General features: G+C 42.6%; 1 protein-coding gene across 1 annotated transcript; it reads right to left on the bottom strand.

Annotated features, from left to right (window-relative positions):
- Nucleotides 1–8,636: 8,636 nt before the first annotated feature.
- LOC144893627 (uncharacterized) lies at nucleotides 8,637–9,705 on the bottom strand. Its single transcript, XM_078784471.1, has 2 exons — nucleotides 9,446–9,705; nucleotides 8,637–9,332 (listed from the first exon to the last, which is right to left on the bottom strand). Exons 1-2 carry the CDS (start codon nucleotides 9,703–9,705, stop codon nucleotides 9,062–9,064), a joined length of 531 nt encoding a protein of 176 aa, XP_078640597.1. The 3' UTR covers nucleotides 8,637–9,061.
- Nucleotides 9,706–23,597: the final 13,892 nt, after the last annotated feature.

Here is a 23,597-nt window from a genome sequence, read left to right as displayed (position 1 = left end):
ATTTGGGGGAAAGAGCACACATAAACCACGAGGAACCATAAGATCCAACTGGTCTGAAACCCAAATAAACCAATAGGAACCATAAGATGCAACTGGCCTAAAACCCATATAAACCACAAGGAACCATGAGATGCAGCTGGTCTGACACCCAAATAAACCTCAAGGAACCATGAGATGCAGCTGGTCTGAAACCCCTAGAAACAAAAAGGAACCATGAGATGCAACTGGTCTGAAACCCAAATAAACCAAAAGGAACCATGAGATGCAGCTGGTCTGAAACCCACATAAAGCAATGGGAACCATGAGATGCAACTGGTCTGAAACCCAAATAAACCAATAGGAACCATGAGATGCAGCTGGTCTGAAACCCAAATAAACCAATGGGAACCAGGAGAGGCAGCTGGTCTGACACCCAAATAAACCAAAAGGAACCATGAGATGCAGCTGGTCTGACACCCAAATAAACCACAAGGAACCATGAGATGCAGCTGGTCTGAAACCCATATGAACAAAAAGGAACCATGAGATGCAGCTGGTCTGAAACCCACATAAACAAAAAGGAACCATGAGATGCAGCTGGTCTGAAACCCACATAAACAAAAAGGAACCATGAGATGCAGCTGGTCTGAAACCCACATAAACAAAAAGGAACCATGAGATGCAGCTGGTCTGAAACCCATATAAACCAATAGGAACCATGCGATGCAGCTGGACTGAAACCCAAATAAACCAATAGGAACCATAAGATGCAACTGGTCTGAAACCCACATAAACCAAAAGGAACCATGCGATGCAGCTGGTCTGAAACGCATATAAACCAATGGGAACCATGCGATGCAGCTGGACTGAAACCCAAATAAACCAATAGGAACCATAAGATGCAACTGGTCTGAAACCCACATAAACCAAAAGGAACCATGCGATGCAGCTGGTCTGAAACCAATATAAACCAATAGGAACCATGAGAAGCAACTGGTCTGAAACGCATATAAACCAATGGGAACCATGAGATGCAGCTGGTCTGAAACCCACATAAACAAAAAGGAACCATGAGATGCAGCTGGTCTGAAACCCATATAAACCAATAGGAACCATGCGATGCAGCTGGTCTGAAACCCAAATAAACCAATAGGAACCATAAGATGCAACTGGTCTGAAACCCACATAAACCAATAGGAACCATGCGATGCAGCTGGTCTGAAACCCAAATAAACCAATAGGAACCATAAGATGCAACTGGTCTGAAACCCACATAAACCAATAGGAACCATGCGATGCAGCTGGTCTGAAACCCACATAAACAAAAAGGAACCATGAGATGCAGCTAGTCTGAAACCAATATAAACCAATAGGAACCATGCGATGCAGCTGGACTGAAACCCAAATAAACCAATAGGAACCATAAGATGCAACTGGTCTGAAACCCACATAAACCAATAGGAACCATGAGATGCAGCTGGTCTGAAACCCACAAAAACAAAAAGGAACCATGAGATGCAGCTGGTCTGAAACCCATATAAACCAATAGGAACCATGCGATGCAGCTGGTCTGAAACCCAAATAAACCAATAGGAACCATAAGATGCAACTGGTCTGAAACCCACATAAACCAATAGGAACCATGCGATGCAACTGGTCTGAAACCCACATAAACCAATAGGAACCATGAGATGCAGCTGGTCTGAAACCCACAAAAACAAAAAGGAACCATGAGATGCAGCTGGTCTGAAACCCATATAAACCAATAGGAACCATGCAATGCAGCTGGACTGAAACCCAAATAAACCAATAGGAACCATAAGATGCAACTGGTCTGAAACCCACATAAACCAATAGGAACCATGCGATGCAGCTCGTCTGGAACCCAAATAAACCAATAGGACCCATGAGATGCAGCTGGTCTGAAACCCAAATAAACCAATAGGACCCATGAGATGCAACGGTATGAAACCCAAATAAACAAAAAGGAACCATGAGATGCAACTGGTCTGAAACCCAAATAAACCAATAGGACCCATGAGATGCAACGGTATGAAACCCAAATAAACAAAAAGGAACCATGAGATGCAACTGGTATGAAACCCAAATAAACAAAAAGGAACCATGAGATGCAGCTGGACTGAAACCCAAATAAACAAAAAGGAACCATGCGATGCAGCTCGTCTGAAACCCAAATAAACAAAAAGGAACCATGCGATGCAGCTGGTCTGAAACCCAAATAAACCAATAGGACCCACGAGATGCAACGGTATGAATCCCAAATAAACAAAAAGGAACCATGAGATGCAACTGGTATGAAACCCTAATAAACAAAAAGGAACCATGCGATGCAGCTCGTCTGAAACCCAAATAAACAAAAAGGAACCATGCGATGCGGCTGGTCTGAAACCCAAATAAACCAATAGGACCCATGAGATGCAACGGTATGAAACCCAAATAAACAAAAAGGAACCATGCGATGCAGCTGGTCTGAAACCCACAAAAACAAAAAGGAACCATGAGATGCAGCTGGTCTGAAACCCATATAAACCAATAGGAACCATGCGATGCAGCTGGTCTGAAACCCACAAAAACAAAAAGGAACCATGAGATGCAACTGGTATGAAACCCAAATAAATCAATAGGAACCATGAGATGAAGCTAGTCTGAAACCCATATAAACCAATAGGAACCATGCGATGCAGCTGGACTGAAACCCACAAAAACAAAAAGGAACCATGAGATGCAACTGGTATGAAACCCAAATAAATCAATAGGAACCATGAGATGAAGCTAGTCTGAAATCCAATTAAACCAAAAGGAACCATGAGATGAAGCTGGTATGAAACCCAAATAAACCAATAGGAACCATAAGATGAAGCTAGTCTGAAATCCAATTAAACCAATAGGAACCATAAGATGCAGCTGGTCTGAAACCCACAAAAACAAAAAGGAACCATGAGATGCAACTGGTATGAAACCCAAATAAACCAATAGGAACCATGAGATGAAGCTAGTCTGAAATCCAATTAAACCAAAAGGAACCATGAGATGAAGCTGGTATGAAACCCAAATAAACCAATAGGAACCATGAGATGAAGCTAGTCTGAAATCCAATTAAACAAAAAGGAACCATGAGATGCAACTGGTCTGACACCCATATAAACCAATAGAAACCATGAGATGCAATTGGTCTGAAACCCATATAAACCAATAGAAACCATGAGATGCAATTGGTCTGAAACCCATATAAACCAATATAAACATTGGAGTTAACTGGTCTGAAAACCCATGGACTAACCAAAATACTTTAATTATATTTTATTAAAAACAAGCACCAAACACACAATTCCATATTGAATTGCGTTATCGCCATGTTCGTCATAACAGGGTTTCCCTGTGGAGTCTTTGTTGTTTATGTGAATGCAAGTTTTGGTGCTGATGATGTACAAGTTTTGGTGCTGATGATGTACAAGTTTTGGTGCTGATGATGTACAAGTTTTGGTGCTGCTGATGTGCACGTTTGTTGCAAAATGGCACAACATTTATGGCAATCGATTAACTGGTCCCATTGACCTATTGGTATTCCCAATCAACAAATGTTCTCTCGGATAGATCAGATGGCAGAACACTGGTTCGGTTCACCAGAGGACTTGGGTTTGTATTCCTGGTCTGTGTGTGTCATTGTCTCACATATGTCGATTGATTATTTACAATTTTGTTCATTTATATATTGGTATTCTATTGGTCTCCTACTCGTCCCTTTGACCGATGGGTATTCGACTGGTTCCAGTTTCCCCTTCTGGTCACATGGCCGAACTGTTTTTTATTGGTATTTCTCCTGGTCCAGTATTTCATTTTCCTTTTTGAAACCAGTGGATTGAAAAGGCCCGCAACAGAACTCCATTCAATGTACAATGTGTGCTGAGTGGGTTCATCAAAAATGTAGTGGTCTGAGAGGGTCATTAACCAGTGTGGCAGCTACATTCAAATGTAAGGTGTGCACAGAGGGAGCTGCAGATGGAGGAAATGTTGAGTTGGATCTTGGAGACGGCGTGAAGCTGGAAGGTGTGAAAACATTTTGCTACCTCGGAGACATGCTGAATGGAGAAGGTGGATCAGACTCGGCAACGGTTGCTCGAGTGAGATGTGCATGGAAGAAGTTTCGGGAACTGAGTGGCGTGCTGATGAGGAGGAGAGTGTCGCTGAAGCTGAAGGGAAAGGTGTATGCTGCATGTGTGAGAAGTGTTATGATTTATGGGAGCGAGACATGGCTAATGAACGTAGAGCAGCAACGAAGGCTGGAAAGGGTGGAAATGCGAATGGTTCGATGGATGTGCGGAGTATCGTTGAGAGAGAGGAAGACAAATGATGAATTGCGAAAGATGATGGGAATCTTTACAGGTGATTGATGCTGTGAAGAGGAACAGGTTGAGATGGTTTGGTCATGTATTGAGGAAGGATGAAAGTGACTGGTTGAGAAGAGTGATGGAAGTTAATGTAGAAGGAAGTAGAGGACGGGGAAGACCGAGAAAGACTTGGCTAAAGATGGTGGAAGAAGAAATGCGGGCAAGGGGGTTAACAAGGAGAGATGCAGAAAATAGGGCAAAATGGAGAAGATTGTCATGGGGACCGCAAGGCTAACCCCCGCTCTAGCAGGGAACATGGCCTTAAAATGCATGTTGTGTTGTTGTTGTATTGGATTACCAGAAACTCGACCACCGGCCAAATCATTCCCGATAATAAAAGAGATTCCCTCTACAGGAAGAGTGGCTTGTAAACCTACGGTGACCGGTCCTGACACCAAATCAGACTTCAAATGGATGACATTTTTTGTGTGATGACATGTGATGTGATGACATGTGATGATGATCGCACACAAAAAAAAAAAGTCTCCATCCAGTGACACAAACCCCTCTGAAATAAAAGGTTTGTAACCCTCTTGAACAAGGTCGTTCTGTGATGCCGTAACTTTGGCATGGGAACCTTCACAAGGCACTGTCCTCCAAGGACGATTTCTCGCATTGGCCAATGCATTCGGCGTTGTACTAGTCTGACTCCGCTCCTGATTTTTCCTTTTCAGGATGTAACATTGGGACATCAAATGCCCAGGTTTCTTGCAAAAAGCGCAAGTAGGCCCGGAGGAAAAACTCGTGGTCTGCCTTGGGCCCCCCGGAAGATAAGTCTGTCTTGGAACTGTAGTCTTCTAGTCCCTAAAAGTCGTGGTATCAGATTTGTCCCCATAGTCATCTCTAGGCCGCCTCCATGAATATTTGTTCTCCGCACCTGATTTACCATAACTCCCCTGGCTAACTCTAGGCGGGAAGTGAGGTTTGTGGAACCCCATCCTGTGTGTCAAGGCATAGTCATCTGCCACGGTTGCTGCCTCATACAACTCTGGTACTTTCTTTTCATCCAGATGTACTTTAATGTCCGCGTGGACACACTGCTTGAATTCCTCCACCAAGATCAATTGTCGTAACAGATTGAAGTCTTTCCCAATCCCCTTCGAGTCACACCACCGATCAAACATGGTTTCCTTCATTCTAGCAAACTCCACATGGGTCTCACTCTCCCTCTTCCTGGCATTCCTGAATTTTTGCCGGTAAGCTTCAGGGACAAATTCATAGGCTTTGAGAATGGTTTTCTTCACTATCTTATAATCTGTACATTGGTCAGTCGGTAAAGTCGAATAGATATCTTGAGCTTTACCCACCAGAACACTTTGCACTAACATAGTCCAGGACCCCACAGGCCATTTTAGCATTTGAGCCACTTTCTCAAAGTGTAAAAAAAACTTGGCTACCTCCATTTCATTGAAGGGTGGAACCAGCCTCACGTGCCTACCAACATCCCAAGTGTTCTGACTAGTTGTCGAACTAGCCGGCATGGACACAACTTCTCTCCGTTCTCCCATTAATTCCAGCTCCTTGAGTTTAAGTTCCTTCTGATACTCCATGTCACATTCCTTTAACTCCCTTTCGGCTCTCCTTTCCTCTGCTCTTTTTTCTTCTTCAGCTCTCCTTTCCTCTGCTCTTCTCTCGAGTTCGAGTTCTGCTCTTCTTTCCTCGAGTTCCTTTTCAGCTCTCCTTTCCTCTGCTCTTCTCTCCTCGAGTTCTTTTTCAGCTCTCCTTTCCTCTGCTTTTAACCTTTCCTGGCTCTGCAGTTGCATCTCCATTTTCCGGAGCTCCACATTTTCTTTTTCCTCGGGTAACCAATCCAAGGCTACCTCGTTCCATGTTCCTTGTCCCACCAGAGATTCTACCACCAATGGCTGCATCTCTGCTTTCTTCATATTAACTCAGACCTCCAAGTTAAAATATTTGGCCAATATCAAGAATTCCGATCTTTTTAACGCTTGGAACTGTGCCTCATTAGAGGACGCCGCAAACTTTGCGTCAAACACCATGGTGACTATCAGTTAGCACCTGTTGAACCTTCACACCAAAAATTTCAATTTTTGTTTTTTTTTGAAAAATTAGGGAATGTAAGAAAAATTCCAAATTTGGGAATTTTGGGAATGTTAGGGAATTCTATCCCGGACGAGGATGTTAGGGAATTTAATCCCGGATGAGATTTGAGAATTTTGTCAGCAAAGACGAGCCCCCAATTTCTGTTACGTGCTCCTCCCCAAACCCCGGACACGGTGTACCTTCGAGCCCCAAGAGGAGTCACGGCAGAAAGATGTGTTATTCTGTATGTCTTCGATCAATGGTGAAACCACACCAATTGTTACCAACAAACAAGTATTGTATTAAGATCACACAAGAATAACAGTACAAAAAAACAATAGTAATCAATTGTACAACCAATATATATTTCCTATGATGGTACCATCAGGTTCGTACAATATAACTCACTGTGCTCCAAGTGAGCGAAAAGAGGAACATTCCCAATGTCTCTATTCCCGGCTTCAAGCCAAAGTTGTTCCGGCTTCAAGCCAAAGTCGATCCACTCCAGTGATCGTCCGTACGATGTCGTATCGAGACCAGAATCCCGTTTGGATGACAGTCACAGTCCCTCTGCCAAAGCTGTGCAAAGGCGCCCTCAAGGCGACTGGGAAATCACACCCTCATGTATGGACGTTCCACGGCTCCAAATCGGCGAACCGCAGATTTCCCACTCAAAAGCCAGGTTACGCACACACACACCAGATTACCGTCTGAATGCGTTGAAAATAATTGAAGCAAAGTGAAAAACCTTGAGCGATGCGCAAAGCACGAGAGTCAAAATGGCCGACGGCCCATTCTCGAGGCATAACGGCACTACAATGATTCTCCTCGGAATCAACCGCAAAACCTGACATGCAGGTTGATCTGTCACAGAGATAACAACTCTGTCGCAGGAATCCCTTTCCCGGGAAACCCAAAATTCACTCGTGACCCTCGTTCGCCAATTGTTCGCTCCAGACCTCGAAGCAGCTCGGCTTCTTGTCCGACTCACTCGCTCCGCCTTCTCCCTCTCCTCCTCCTCTTCGTCATCGTCCGGTTCCGGTTTCATTTAAAACATTAACTTTTTTTTACCTTTTGAAAATAGTAATCTCAACTCCCTTAAACGACAACAATAATAGTACATGGAATCAAAAATGTTTACAGTGGATGAAAACCACAACAACGGAAGTGACAAATCCATAACACAACTAAGACCCCAAGACCTTTTGTAACCGTAAGACTCTTTAGACCCCATTACACACTTTATAACCATTCGACCCCAAAGATCCTTTTGATCTTGTTTGACCCTTTTATAACCCAATATATCCTTTAGATCGCGAAGACTCCTGTCTTCCCTTTTAGACCTTCACACCTTTCAGACATTTTAAAGTGCAAGCAAAGTGACAATGTATATTGGGCCTTATTAGGGAGAATTATGTTCATTTTTAACATTTATTTGGCAATACACAATATTTAATGATTATAGTTAACATAATTAGCATATTTTTGCCATTTTTCAACACATATCTTCATATGCAATAAACCGGAAGCGTTCGGCATTTTCCGGAATGTGACGTCACGAAAAGACTTCGCCTGCGAACAGATGATTTATCACCATCACAAAGCTATCACGTTGATTTGCCGTGTGATGTTTACCTGATTATTTTTGGGTGTATATGTGTGTATGTGTATATATGTGTATATATATGTGTGGGTGTATATGTGTGTGTGTGTGTGTGTGTGTGTGAGTGTGTGTGTAAATGTGTGTGGGTGTATATGTGTGTGTGTGTGTGTGTGTGTGTGTGTGTGTATATGTGTGTGGGTGTATATGTGTGTGTGTGTGTATGTGTGTGGGTGTATATGTGTGTGTTTGTGTGTGTGTGTGTGTGTGTATATGTGTGTGTGTGTGTGTGTGTGTGTGTGTGTGTATGTGTGTGTATGTGTATATGTGTGTGTGTGTGTGTGTATATTTGTGTGTGGGTGTATATATATGTGTGTGTGTGTGTGTGTGTGTGTGTGTGTGTGTGTGTGTGTGTGTGTGTGTGTGTGTGTGTGTGTGTGTGTATGTGTGTGGGTGCATATTTGTGTGTATGTGTATATGTGTGTGGGTGTATATGTGTGTGTGTGTGTATATATTTGTGTGTGGGTGAATATGTGTGTGTATGTGTATATGTGTGTTTGTGTATATGTGTTTGTGTATATGTGTGTGTGTATATGTGTGCGGGTGGATATGTCGGGCTACCTCTCGAACTCAAGAAGAGGCACGTTTGAAGCAGCAAGAGCGGTTTAATGAAACGAACAAAACACAATTGTGGAGCCCGTCTCGGACCCGCAGAGCTTTGTCACACAAGGCAGTGCAAATCCGAGCCGCACTGAAAATACTCTGAAACAAGATTCCTTATATAATCGAACAGTCTAAAAAACTCTCCGCTGAAGTAATGACCTCAGACAAGAGAGGGCTGAGTTTGAAGGCACAGATGTGTGTGAAAGTAAGATATTTCTCAAGCTCTTCTTCCAAACAAGCTGGGCTTACAAGGCCCAGCGATGCGTTCTCATAAACAAGATCCCTTGTATTACATTTGGCAGTAAAACATATTGAGCCAGGCACATACAAATCAAAGGAAACATATTAACTCATACTCTGCTCGAGGTTAACTGAAGGCAAAACAAGATTTAATTGAGTGTGCATGTGTATATATGTGTGTGGGTGTATATGTGTGTGTATGTGTATATGTGTGTTTGTGTATATGTGTGTGTGTATATGTGTGTGGGTGTATATGTGTGTGTATGTGTATGTGTGTGTGTGTGTGTGTGTGTGTGTGTGTGTGTATTCCCTGAATTCGACGTGCTGTCTGTCCAATCTCGTGACAACAAGTCGATTCCCTGACTGTGGCCATTGCTTGGCAGTGACCACATGTACACCTGCAACAAAACATGACACTCATCAACACATTATGTTATGTCCATAAGCGGCGATACTTAAAATACTTGTCATTCATGAAAGTATGTACACTTATATTTAGTTAAGAACTCACCAGTCACTGTTTCCCATTCTGGATGCTTCTTCCTCGACATTTGTGTTTCGCGGTCCGCCATTAGCCTGATTAGCGTCGCGCTCCGGCTCGAACATATAGGGTTTAATCCCAGCAAAATCCACATTAAATTCCTCAATCTCTTCTCTGACAAATCCATCGCAAGAACTTCCCTCATCCTCCGAAAATTCCAGCACAAACTCGCTCTCACTCCCACTCAAATCCTCAAATTCCACAAGTATTTCTGCACTCGCTAATGCCATAGTTGTTGACCTCGATAAGCGTATTGTCTTTTCGTGACGTCACAGATGCGCCCCGCCCACTTTTGAAATTCATTCGGGAAATTTCCAGGAAAAAGTGTTTTTCTCATCGTTAAAATAATATTTCAAAGATTTCATTTCAGTAAAACATAACTTCAGGATATATTATATAATAAGGCTCAATATATATTATCACTTTACTTGCACTTTAATGCCATTTATACCCCTTTGACCTTTATACCTTTTTTAGAAGTCTTAAGATCCCTTTGACCTTTGAAGACCCTTTTGAGCCCAGTTAGACCTTTTGACCTTTACATATTTCAACCTTTACACCTTTTGACAATTTTAGCTTCACAGACCTTTTACCTGCTTTCATCTTTGCAGCGAGACAATTTAGATCTTTCATTCGCAATCAATGACACAAAACAAGTCCTGGTGATGGTCTGCAATCTGATTGTATGGTAATTTATCCCATTCGTTCTCAATGTTTTTCAGGAGCGGATATGGTTGATCAAAGTCTTGAAGCAGAGCTGAAACAACTGGAATGCCACTTCACCTGGAACCTGGAAGCTTCTGTTCGAGAAGTGTCATGGTTCGAAGAAGCAATTTAATTCCAGTTGAAATACAACTCTGAAGTTTGGAATCCCGCAGCACACAACTTCCTCGCTTTCATTGCTGCAATGAAGAATAGTTGGCCTTGTGCTCTGCAGCACCTCGCTGCAGCTGAAGAAGCTTCCCGGAAGACATCCCATCAAGAAATGAGCGAACACAATTTGGTCTTGTACAGCAATTATGCCTGGGTCCATCATTTCCAAATGAACAACCAGCAAGAAGCCAATTATTATCTCAAAAAAGTGCAGAAGATAAGCGGTGAAACCAAGGTTGGAGATTGTACCTCACCGGTGAATCCAGAAGTGCTGGCTGAGAAAGGCTGGACCTTGTTTCGTTGTGGGTTTGATCATTACAACAACGCTGCCATTTGTTTGAAAGAAGCATTGAAAAGTCGACCAGATCATGTCCAGTGGACCTTGGCATGTGCCATTGCATTGTGGCGTTGCGAGTGGAACTATAATTTATATGATTGTTTCAGGACAAAACCTTTGGAAGGAGAGAATCTTCTCAGGCGGACCCTTGAACTTGACCCAGAAAACAGTATGGCGTCGATACTGTCATGTATGCAGTGCAAATATTCACCGTTGTATCCCTACACCGGGACCGCGTTGTATCCCTACGCCAGACCTCGGATGGCGCTGCTGTGAATTGGGCCTTGATCGGCGGAGTGAATAAACGCGTACGACAATTGATCGTAGTTTGTCGAGATACTTTACATGGCGACGAAGGTGGGATAAACATCTAGACCATGACTTCTTTCGGCCATATCGATGAATTCGACCCTCATGAGGGGGATTTTGACACGTATTCTGAGCGGTTGTCTTTCTACTTCGAGGCGAACGGCATCGCGACCGAAGGCCGGATGAAGGCAGTCTTCCTGTCCGTTTGCGGAGGTGAGACGTTCACACTTGTTAAAAACCTGATTCGGCCTCAGACAATCCAGGAGCTCACGTATGCAGAGCTCAAGGCCGCTTTGAAAGAACATTGCAACCCATCTCCTTCAGTCATCCTGTGTCGGTTTAATTTTTACATGTACAGACAGCAGCAAGGTCAGTCGATCGCAGACTTCATTGCACACCTCAAAAAACTGTCACATCTGTGTGAGTTTGGGGACACGATCGATGACATGCTTCGTGATTTGCTGGTGGTTGGCATGTCCGATGACCGCACTCGTAGACGCCTGCTTGCTGAGAGAAGACTGACGTTCCAAAATGCCAGAGACACCGCCATTTCCATGGAAAGTGCTGAACGCAACGCTACAAGCATCGGTGCCACTCGCTCATCTGGTACCAGCCCTGCTGTGAATCGGTTGGATCATGTTCAGCCAAAACGTTGGAACAAGGCTCCTCGTCAGAAGCCAGTGCAGTCTCAAACCCACAACAACTGTTTTCGGTGCAACGGAAAGCACCCTCCGGAGACGTGTCGGTTCAAAGATGCCACCTGCCATTTCTGTTCGAAAACTGGCCATATTGCTCCAGCTTGCATCACTCGCAAATCGGGAAAAGGAAAAGCTGCTGCCAAGATTCATCAGTTTATCGGTTCGGAGGAACCCGAGCTTGACCAGGTGAGCTCTGTTTCCGACAACTCAGAATCGTATGACCTGCTTCATATCGATTCTCACCATAGGCGGGACCCTCTTCTTGCCAATGTTGTCAACAATCGACCATTGCAAATGGAGGTCGACACTGGTGCGGCCGTCTCGCTCATCAGCCATGCTGTTTTCACAAACCTGTGGAGTGATGCTGACCGACCCCATCTGAAACCTACTACCTATGGACTCTCCACCTATACAGGTGAGAAGATTGTTCCCTGCGGTACATGTGACGTCACGGTGGGCTACGATAACCGTGAGTTTCACCTACCCCTGATCGTCATTCCTGGAAAGGGCCCTTCCTTACTCGGCAGGTACTGGTTGAGCATAATTCGACTGAAGTGGGAAAGCATTCATCAACTCCGGGCAGCCAACGTTTCTCCTACCGCAGCATACACACTCAAAAATGTGCTGGATACGTACCCGGATGTCTTCAAGGATGAGCTTGGAACCTTGAAAGGACATACGGCTAAACTCAGGGTTGACCGGGATGCCAATCCTATATTTTGCAGGGCTCACCCAGTCCCTTTCGCCCTGCGTGAGCGGATTGACAAGGAACTGGATCATCTTGAAAATCTGGGGATCATCGAGCAAATCCAGTATGCCGAATGGGCGGCGCCCATCGTTCCGGTCATAAAATCGGACCAGTCCATCCGCATATGTGGAGATTATAAAATGACCGTGAACAGGTGTTCTTCATTGGATAAATATCCAATCCCGAGGATCGAAGACCTCTATGCTCGTCTCACGGGAGGCAAGACTTTTACGAAACTCGATCTCAAATCCGCCTATCTACAGCTCTGCTTGGACGAGAATTCGAAACAGTATCTTACCATCAACACGCATCGTGGGTTGTACAGGTACCACCGACTTAGTTTTGGAGTGAAATCTGCACCTGGAATTTATCAGCGTGTCATGGACAGTTTGTTTGCCGCTGAACGCAACGTCGTTTGTTACCAGGATGATATTCTGGTTACTGGTCGTACGGATGCGGAACATCTACAGAACCTGGAGAGAGTTCTGAAGAAGATTTCGGACTCCGGCCTACGTTTGCGTCGAGACAAGTGCAAGTTTATGGTGCCATCAGTCACGTACCTGGGTCATACGATTGATGCCGAGGGTCTACACCCGACAGATGAGAAAGTCCGAGCTATCAAGGATGCTCCTGCTCCACGAGATGTGACCGAATTGAAGTCATACCTCGGTTTGCTTCAGTTCTATGGTCGTTACATCCCGAATGTGACCGACGTTTTGGGCCCCCTTTATCGGCTTTTGAGGAAAGGAGTCTCCTGGAGCTGGGGGTTTACTGAACAATCAGCATTCCAGACCTCTAAGGATCTGCTCAAATCGTCCAATGTTCTCGTTCATTTTGATCCAGAGAAGGATCTTGTGCTGACATGCGATGCCTGTCGGTATGGAGTGGGGAGTGTATTATCACACGTGATGCCTGACGGTACGGAAAGACCGGTTGCATTTGCATCCAGAACGTTGTCCCCGGCAGAGAAAAACTATTCCCAACTTGACAAGGAAGGATTGGGAATCGTTTTCGGCGTCGGCAAATTTCGCCAGTACCTTCTTGGACATCATTTCACGATTCGCACTGATCACAAGCCGCTGATCAGTCTGTTTGGTCCAACTAAGGCGACATCTGACACACTACCGCCCAGGATCATCCGCTGGTCCCTGTTTCTCGCTGCTTATGACTACACCATATGTTATAAGCCCAGTTCGTCTATCACAAATGCAGATGCCATGAGTCGGTTACCCCTTCCAGAATCTGTTGATGATTCGCTTACACCAGGATCCATTATCGCACTGATGGATCATCTGGAAGATTGTGCTGTCGATTCCGGCCAGATCCGCACTCATACTCGACGAGACCCCGTTCTGTCCAGAACTGTCCAGGCTGTACAGCTTGGATGGCATTTGCTACCTGAGGGTGACCCAGATTTTGCGGCTTTTAAAGCACGTAAAAACGAACTCAGCGTGGAAAATGGTTGCCTACTCTGGGGATGTCGTGTCGTGATCCCGAAAAATCTGCGTTCCAGGGTCATGGATGAAATCCATGACTGTCACCCCGGGATTGTGAAGATGAAGTCACTCGCCAGAAACTATGTGTGGTGGCCGAATCTTGATGCTGATATCGAACATCATGTTCGACATTGTTACCCCTGCCAGAGCACCCGGAATACACCTGCGAAAGCGCCACTGCATCCCTGGGAATGGCCCAGCGAACCATGGCATCGCCTACATCTCGCTTATGCCGGGCCTATTAACGGCAGCATGATTCTAATAATTACGGACGCGCACACAAAATGGATTGATGCCTATGTGACGCGTGGTACTACGTCAGCCATTGTCATCGAAAGACTCAGATGCTGTTTCGCCACTCATGGTCTTCCCAGGATGATCGTGAGTGATAACGGTTCGTGTTTTTCCAGTACCGAGTTTGCCAAGTTCACACGTCGGAACGGCATCAAACATAAGTTTGTCAGCCCACATCACCAGGCTTCAAATGGCTTGGCCGAACGATCCATAGGAATCATCAAATCCGGATTGCAGAAACTTCAGGAGGGAACCCTGGAAACAAAGCTGTCTCGTCTCCTGTTCAAATACCGTATCACGCCACAATCAACAACCGGTGCAGCTCCGTCTGAGTTATTGATGAAACGACACTTGAGATCGACACTTGACAATCTCAAACCAGACATATCATCAAATGTTTATCAGAGCCAGCTTAATCTAAAGTTGGTGCACGATAAGACGTCCAACAGTCGATGTATCAACATTGGAGATCCAGTGTTTGCCCGAAATTTTGGTGCAGGTGCGACGTGGCTACCGGGGGACATCATTGAGAAGCCAGGTCCACTGTCCTGTGTGATTCGCCTGCAGGACGGCCGCGAAATTCGTCGACATCAGGACCACATAACCTACCGTCACTGTGAGTCGATGGAGCCTGTAGCATCGTCACAGTCAGGACAACAGTTCGACCCGCCACTGCCGGAGATCGTCGTGGCCGCTCCAGCCGGCTCGGATGCCCCGAAAACCTCTGCAAACGCTACACCCTTCGTGGAGACCAAAGGAATCACCTCGGACTCTGTATCCACTGGTACACCGCGACCCAAAGGAATCACCTCGGACTCTGTATCCACTGGTACACCGCGACGCTCAATGCGTGAGAGAAAAGCACCCGACCGGTTGAATCTTTGAAGATGTTTTTTTTCATGTTGACACATGTTCTATTTTCACGTATTTTCAATATTCTCATAACCGTTTGCACACATATTTTCACATGTTTTGGAAATGTTGCTTTTGAATTGTCAATTCTGGAAATCTAGCACGTATTGCTCGTGGTAATTTTGGACTTAAAGGGGAGGATGTCATGTATGCAGTGCAAATATTCACCGTTGTATCCCTACACCGGGACCGGGTTGTATCCCTACGCCAGACCTCGGATGGCGCTGCTGTGAATCGGGCGTTGATCGGCGGAGTGAATAAACGCGTACGACAATTGATCGTAGTTTGTCGAGATACTTTACAGATACATCTGGCAATCCGTTGTCAAGCCAAACAGCAAATGGAAGAGGCACATTTACACTTGGGGAAAGCCTTTCACAAGGCCTCAAACCATCCTACCATCCAGAAGAACATTGCTCAATTTTTAGAACGTGAAGGTTCTCCAGAAAGTTTGAATGAAGCAATAAGAATCGTTCAAGATGCTTTGAATACCAACCCCAACAACCCAACACTTTTGCACACTGTGGGAAAAGTTTACTACAAGAAAGCGGTACTTTTGAAAAGGGAGAGAATGGAACCAAAGACCAAACAAGATCAAATTAAATGTTTATTGGACAAATCCATTTATTTTAACCAGAAATCATATGATGTGTCTGAAAAGGCATTTGTAAGACCAATGTGTGATGTTGCAAGAACCTATGCTGAGGTTGGGATGATAGATCGGGCACGTAGTCTCTACAATGATCTTTTCGCTGGCCAAGAACGTCTGACGTGTTCAGAAAATGTTCAGATTTTGCATGCTCAATTTGGATTGTTCCTTGAGTCACAAAATAATGTAGAAGAAGCAAAGAAGCATTTTACGTTGGGCCTTCATATGAATGAGAATCCAAATGCTGCAAACATATGCAAAAATGCACTAGAGAAGTTGTCTCGACCACGATCCTGGTTTAAAAACTCAGATGGGAGCAATCCATAATTTCCTGTTGCCTCCTCTGCCACCCATGATAATTTATGTTATTGTGGAGTAAAAGGTTTGCGGTTTACACCATGCGTTTACTCTTAAAATAGCTATTTATTTATACTAGTACACCCGCTCACTTCGGGAGGGGCAGGAAGGGTCATTCCTCTTTGGGGTATTTCGATTACAGTCGATCTATGGTCGGATCTCAAGAACATTGGGTGTGTGGTCATTTACCAAGTTTCTTGTGAAGAGATCGCCAAGTGGTTTAAGCATTTGAGCAAGCACTCCATTCAAAACCGTTAATGAACGGCTGGCTTGGCAAGCGCTAGCTAGCTGCTTGGTAAATGAGCACAACCTGGGCTTCCTCCCTTTCCGTTTCATGTTAAACAGCAGGAGCGAGTTTCAAAAGTTCGCCACGAAAAACGCTGCATTGGTGGCAGAAAGGATCATGTTATTAACCCAAACCTTGTGGGGTATGTAGAGCACAGTAGATCTTCGCTCAGTTCTGTAAGTAAAACTTACCTCACGGATGTCGGGATTCCTCCAAATTTCTTTGTTTAGTGTTATAAACAGAATTAGCGATTGTTCAAAAAGGTAATCTTTTTTTTTTTTTCATGGATATTGCCCCATACAAGGCATACAGCCACTCGAGGCAAGGGGCGAAGAGAAAGTTAGAAAAATATAAAGATAAAGCAAAACAAAATAAAAACTAGAGAGGTTCCAGGGAACCTGAACTCAACTGGTCTATATCAATATGGTTAGAATATGCATAATGGAACTACAAACTATATAGTTTATGTGTGCTAAAAATATATGACAAAAATTGCTTTTTCAATATGGCCGCCCTGCCACGCCCATTTCTGGGCGTGCAATGCCCAAATACAATCCCAAACTAGTTTACGTCTTAAATATGCTGCATAACAAGTTTCATCAAATTTCATCAATATTTGTGACTTTTAGAGCGTAGACGTCGAATTGTTTACAGACGACAGACAGACGACAGACGGACGACGGACACTGGGTGTCGACAAAAACTCAGCTGGACATAGTCCAGTTGAGTTAATAAATAAACAAATAAAAAAATAACAAGAAAACATCTTAGACACCGGAAGTAGCAGAGGTCGGGTATCATGTATGGGTGAGCGGAGATGGCAAACCGGGTCTTACGTGCAAACACTCGTGTGGGAGGAACCAAGTTTGAAAGTCCAACAGAACATTTGCCATGAAAATATTTGTAGAAGAAACCAAGAGTGGCAATTGGCCAATGGTGAGAGAGGTTGAAGAGTTGAACCCATCTCCACACCAACCATAGACTAGACGGATTTATGGTAAAAGGCCATGTATAAGCTTCGAGGTGCATTTTGGGGTAAAAGTTGGGAACCTCACCTTTTTAACATAATTAGGGCATGCTGATTTGGCACGGGAACATTTGATGCGAGTACACTATCAAGCCATGGTATGGAGCAATGCTCATTGTGCCATAGCTGACCTTCCTGCACCTGTGGAAATGGGATGGAAACATGGTGATTCTGATGTCACTGAGTCCTTTCCCAGAAAGTTGCCTCGAGATGATTTATTGTGCTTGCCAGAAGCAATGCAAGACTCGACGCTGCAAATGTCGCTATTCAGAGTTGAGGTGCACATCAATGTGTGCCTGTCAGAAACAGTGATGATCAGACCCCTTGTATGAATTTGATGTAGTTTGGCAAAACAACATGTGTGACATTCCTGAATGTTTGGGCTTCATTGCCATGTGGACTTAATTTTAGAATAAATGGTTGATTGAAACATTGTCTTATTAAAACCATTTCCCATTTTATCGTGTCCAATTTCAATATCAGTTTGATTGTCACTTTCAATATGTCGCCAACCATCATATCGACTCGACGGATTTATGAAAAAGGCCATGTATAAGCTTCTCGGTGCATTTTGGGGTAAAAGTTGGGAACCTCACTTTTTAACATAATTAGGGCATGCTGAATTCGATTAACCCGGTTCCCAAGCCGAATTTTGAGTTGTTCTTTTGAGTTTTGAATAAACTGCTGAAGAATTTGGGCATTGGTGAACTCACAGAGGAGACAATCAAATCTGCAGAAGCGTTCGCCTGCAGAATATATAATGTGCACAGAACAACCTCTGTTGATTCAGCACGACATATGTTGTTCTCCAAGACTGGTAATCCAGAAGCAATGTCACCGACAAGTGATGCTCTTCATTTCCATTTGATGCGAGTACACCATCAAGCCATGGTATGGAGAAATGCTCATTGTGCTATAGCTGATCTTGCTGCACCTGTGGAAATGGGATGGAAACATGGTGATTCTGATGTCACTGAGTCCATTCCCAGAAAGTTGCCTCGAGATGATTTATTGTGCATGCCAGAAGCAATGCAAGACTCGACGCTGCAAATGTCGCTATTCAGAGTTGAGGTGCACATCAATGTGTGCCTGTCAGAAACAGTGATGATCAGACCCCTTGTATGAATTTGATGTAGTTTGGCAAAACAACATGTGTGACATTCCTGAATGTTTGTGCTTCATGGCCATGTATACTTAATTTTAGAATAAATGGTTGTATGAAACATGGTCTTATTAAAACCATTTCCCATTTTATCATGTCCAATTTCAATATCAGTTTGAATGTCACTTTCAATATGTCGCCAACCATCACATAGACTAGACGGATTTATGAATAAGGCCATGTATAAGCTTCTTGGTGCATTTTGGGGTAAAAGTTGTAAAGTTAAAGTATAACAACTGCATGTATATACATGATATATAAATGCTTATTCAAAGAAATTGTCCAAAAATGGCAATTTGGCGGCCATTTTGTTTATGCTGATTAGAAGGTCAAAAACTCAACATTCGGCTTGGAAACTGGGTTAATCGAATTCAGCATACCGTAATTATGTTAAAAAGTGAGGTTCCCAACTTTTACCCAAAAATGCACCTCGAAGCTCATAAATGGCCTTTTTCCATAAATCTGTCTGGTCTATGAGGACGGTCTCGTAAAACACTTTCCACCCAGACTATGATATGGGGGTTCAGGCACAGGTCACTCAACACATTCAGAAGGGTAAATCGCTGCATGGTGTTTAAGGCCGACGAGAAATAAACAAATAACACACGGACAAAGGTTCCATTCTGGTCAAGGTGACTTGTGATTAGATGAAGTAAACTGAGCCAGACATCTTCAACACCTCGTCTTGCTTTGTATGCAAATTGTAAAGGTTCCAGTTTAGGAGTTACATCTGATGTTATAAACTTCACCATCAATTTCTCCATACATTTACACAAGGTGGAGGTAAGGGCAACAGGTCTATAATAATCATTGAGCTGCCTTGGGTGAACCTTTTTTGGCACGGGAAAAATAATGGACTTTTTCCAACAAATAGGAACAGTGTGAGTCGCCAAAAGTAACTGAAACAATCGAGTAAAAACATTACTAAGTTCGAAACAGAACTCTTTCATAATACAAGACTTGATGACATCTGGACCACAATACTTCCTTTTACTCAACACCATAAAACACCTCACAACATCAGGTTCACAAATTACAGGTATGGGCCAGGCTCGAGTATCGAGATCCTCCCAGAGCTTCACATTTTACTTGGTTTCCTGGAACATCAAATCTCACATAAAGGTCACTCAATTCATCCACAAATTTGGAATCTGGAACATTAGTGGGCAATGTACCATCCTTGAGCCTCATTCATTCCCATCATACGCCTGAGTCCCCGCCAAGCGTTCCGAGCATCATCATCGTGTCGCTGTTCTTCAATCTTATACTTGGACGACCGTTTACACTTGCCAATGACAGAGCGCAGTTCTTTCTTCGGCTCCCTGAGGGCGGAGTCATTCTTCTTCAGGAATGCACGCTTTTTCTTCATCAAACAAGTTTTCACTTCAGAGGTAACCCAAGGTTTGTTATTAACCTGCGCTCGTGAAGCGAAAAACGGAGTTTAGCATTCAGTTGTGTACATGTGCCGTTCGTGTCTGCATTTTTAAAATTCATTTTCTCGGCAACAGTTGGTCCGATTGACACGAAATTTTACCATTGTGGATTTTTTCATTCATAATTATGACGTCATAGGTCATGTGGTACGGACGCCATCTTGGTAAAATGTTGCACCTCCATATCTCCGAAACCACGCAATGGAAAAAATTGAAACATGGCTCATTGTCAAGTACTCCGCTTGGGGAACAAGATATGTTAATGATGATGTAATCAGTACTTTAATTATGACGTCATAATTCGACAAGTACAACACTGTGAATTTTTTTCCTCAGCAACTCTGGTCTGATGGGCACGAAATTTTCACCATTGGAGCGCCTCCTCCTGTAGAATATTTTAATGATAATCATGACATCATCGGTCATGTGGTAGAGGCGCCATCTTGGAAAAACTGAAAAATGGTGCACCTCCATATCTCCAAAACCGCTGTATGGAAAAAATTGAATCTTGTAAAGAATGTCCGTGAAGTGAAGAACCCATACCAGCCCAACATGTGCAGTAGCAGTAAAACCCCAAAGCCATTTCGACAGCTGCGGAGGTCGTGAATCTCCATCTTCAATTAGCCAAGAAAAATCCACTCAAAGAAAGCAAAGTGGCGACGAAACAACAGAAGAGTAAACGGTGTCACGTGGGGTCAGCTACAGTGCAGCACTTTATTTCGGCGACAATAAAGATTTATTATCTCACTCTAATTTACCAAATGTCCGTCCGTCCGTCTGACCGTTGAAAGGTACCGCAAAAACGGCTGAACCGATCGCAACGATATTTTGGGTGGGTAATTCTAGGACTCCCTGGAGTAAAACAGGGTGGGTAATCCTGGGACTCCCTGGAGTAAAACAGGGTGGGTAATCCTAGGACCCCCTGGAGTAAAACAGGGTGGGTAATCCTAGGACCCCCTGGAGTAAAACAGGGTGGGTAATCCTAGGACCCCCTGGAGTAAAACAGGGTGGGTAATCCCAGGACCCCCTGGAGTAAAACAGGGTGGGTAATCCTAGGACCCCCTGGAGTAAAACAGGGTGGGTAATCCTAGGACCCCCTGGAGTAAAACAGGGTGGGTAATCCTAGGACCCCCTGGAGTAAAACAGGGTGGGTAATCCTGGGACTCCCTGGAGTAAAACAGGGTGGGTAATCCTAGGACCCCCTGGAGTAAAACAGGGTGGGTAATCCTAGGACCCCCTGGAGTAAAACAGGGTGGGTAATCCTAGGACCCCCTGGAGTAAAACAGGGTGGGTAATCCTAGGACCCCTGGAGTAAAACAGGGTGGGTAATCCTAGGACCCCCTGGAGTAAAACAGGGTGGGTAATCCTAGGACCCCCTGGAGTAAAACAGGGTGGGTAATCCTAGGACCCCCTGGAGTAAAACAGGGTGGGTAATCCTAGGACCCCCTGGAGTAAAACAGGCGATATTGTTTTCCCAGTTTTCCAATTCTGCAGTTTTTCCAAACTCGATGGAATAATATTTCCCGATATGAACAGTGATGTGGCTTTTGTTGAAATTCTACAAATACTGTTTATTCTACGTACCAGGAGAGAGAAGATCGACTCCTGACGAACTCTTCCTGTATAAACGTGCGGCTCCGCAGTAACACGGCAGCGGGTGCAAAGCGACTGAGAAACAGGTGGAGCGGCCGCTTCCGTTTTGCAGAATTCAATCTTTTTTCAAAATGGGCGCCATGTATTCTTTAGATTTTGATGATTTGCGTGTGATATGATTCAACGGATGTTTATATGAATCGTTTAAAATAAAAAAAAACCTTCAATTTCTGATATGTTCCCTTTTCATTTGGCCTTCCCAATTTAAGCCCCGCCCATAGGGCGGGTCCCGTTTGTCGTTGTTTAAAATTCAAACGTCAAATGATGTTAGCTGTTGCACGAGCCTCGATGTTGTATACAAAAAATAAAATAACGTCACTCAGCGATAATTATTTTTGCACATGGAATATATATTTCTTAGATGGTATTAGTTTTATTAAAATGTTTTCCAGTAAATTGGTGATTTTGTCATAAAAATGGTAATAATAAAACACCAAACGCATGTCATTGGCGTCCGCAAGGTCGCAACGTTAACACGTCATTGCGTGACGTCAGACGTCCGGACTGCGAGCGCGCGGAGCATCGCATCGATTATTGTTTGTATTCTTTTCTTTCACAAATATAAATTTCGTGTCGACCTAAACTCGCGTTTAGTATCTTAAAACCATTGAGATCTGAGGTGATTGGATGATTCTGTGTTTAAAATGTTATCTTTATATTTTATTCCTTATTTTATTGATAGTAAAATGTTATCTTTATGTTTTATTCCTTATTTGATTGATCGTAAAATGTTATCTTTATATTTTATTCCTTATTTGATTGATCGTAAAATGTTATCTTTATATTTTATTCCTTATTTTATTGATAGTAAAATGTTATCTTTATGTTTTATTCCTTATTTGATTGATCGTAAAATGTTATCTTTATATTTTATTCCTTATTTGATTGATCGTAAAATGTTATCTTTATGTTTTATTCCTTATTTTATTGATAGTAAAATGTTATCTTTATGTTTTATTCCTTATTTGATTGATCGTAAAATGTAATCTTTATATTTTATTCCTTATTTTATTGATAGTAAAATGTTATCTTTATGTTTTATTCCTTATTTTATTGATAGTAAAATGTTATCTTTATATTTTATTCCTTATTTTATTGATAGTAAAATGTTATCTTTATATTTTATTCCTTATTTTATTGATAGTAAAATGTTATCTTTATATTTTATTCCTTATTTTATTGATAGTAAAATGTTATCTTTATATTTTATTCCTTATTTTATTGATCGTAAAGTGTTATCTTTATATTTTATTCCTTATTTTATTGATCGTAAAATGTTATCTTGATATTTTATTCCTTATTTTATTGATAGTAAAATGTTATCTTTATATTTTATTCCTTATTTTATTGATAGTAAAATGTTATCTTTATGTTTTATTCCTTATTTGATTGATCGTAAAATGTTATCTTTATATTTTATTCCTTATTTGATTGATCGTAAAATGTTATCTTTATGTTTTATTCCTTATTTTATTGATAGTAAAATGTTATCTTTATGTTTTATTCCTTATTTGATTGATCGTAAAATGTAATCTTTATATTTTATTCCTTATTTTATTGATAGTAAAATGTTATCTTTATGTTTTATTCCTTATTTTATTGATAGTAAAATGTTATCTTTATATTTTATTCCTTATTTTATTGATAGTAAAATGTTATCTTTATATTTTATTCCTTATTTTATTGATAGTAAAATGTTATCTTTATATTTTATTCCTTATTTTATTGATAGTAAAATGTTATCTCGATATTTTATTCCTTATTTTATTGATAGTAAAATGTTATCTTTATATTTTATTCCTTATTTGACTGATCGTAAAATGTTATCTTTATATTTTATTCCTTATTTTATTGATAGTAAAATGTTATCTTGATATTTTATTCCTTA

The sequence above is a fragment of the Myxine glutinosa genome, chromosome 1 (genome assembly GCF_964187855.1).
Source record: "Myxine glutinosa chromosome 1, kmMyxGlut1.1, whole genome shotgun sequence".
Classification (NCBI taxonomy): domain Eukaryota; kingdom Metazoa; phylum Chordata; class Myxini; order Myxiniformes; family Myxinidae; genus Myxine; species Myxine glutinosa.
This window is presented reverse-complemented; position numbering and strand designations above follow the sequence as displayed.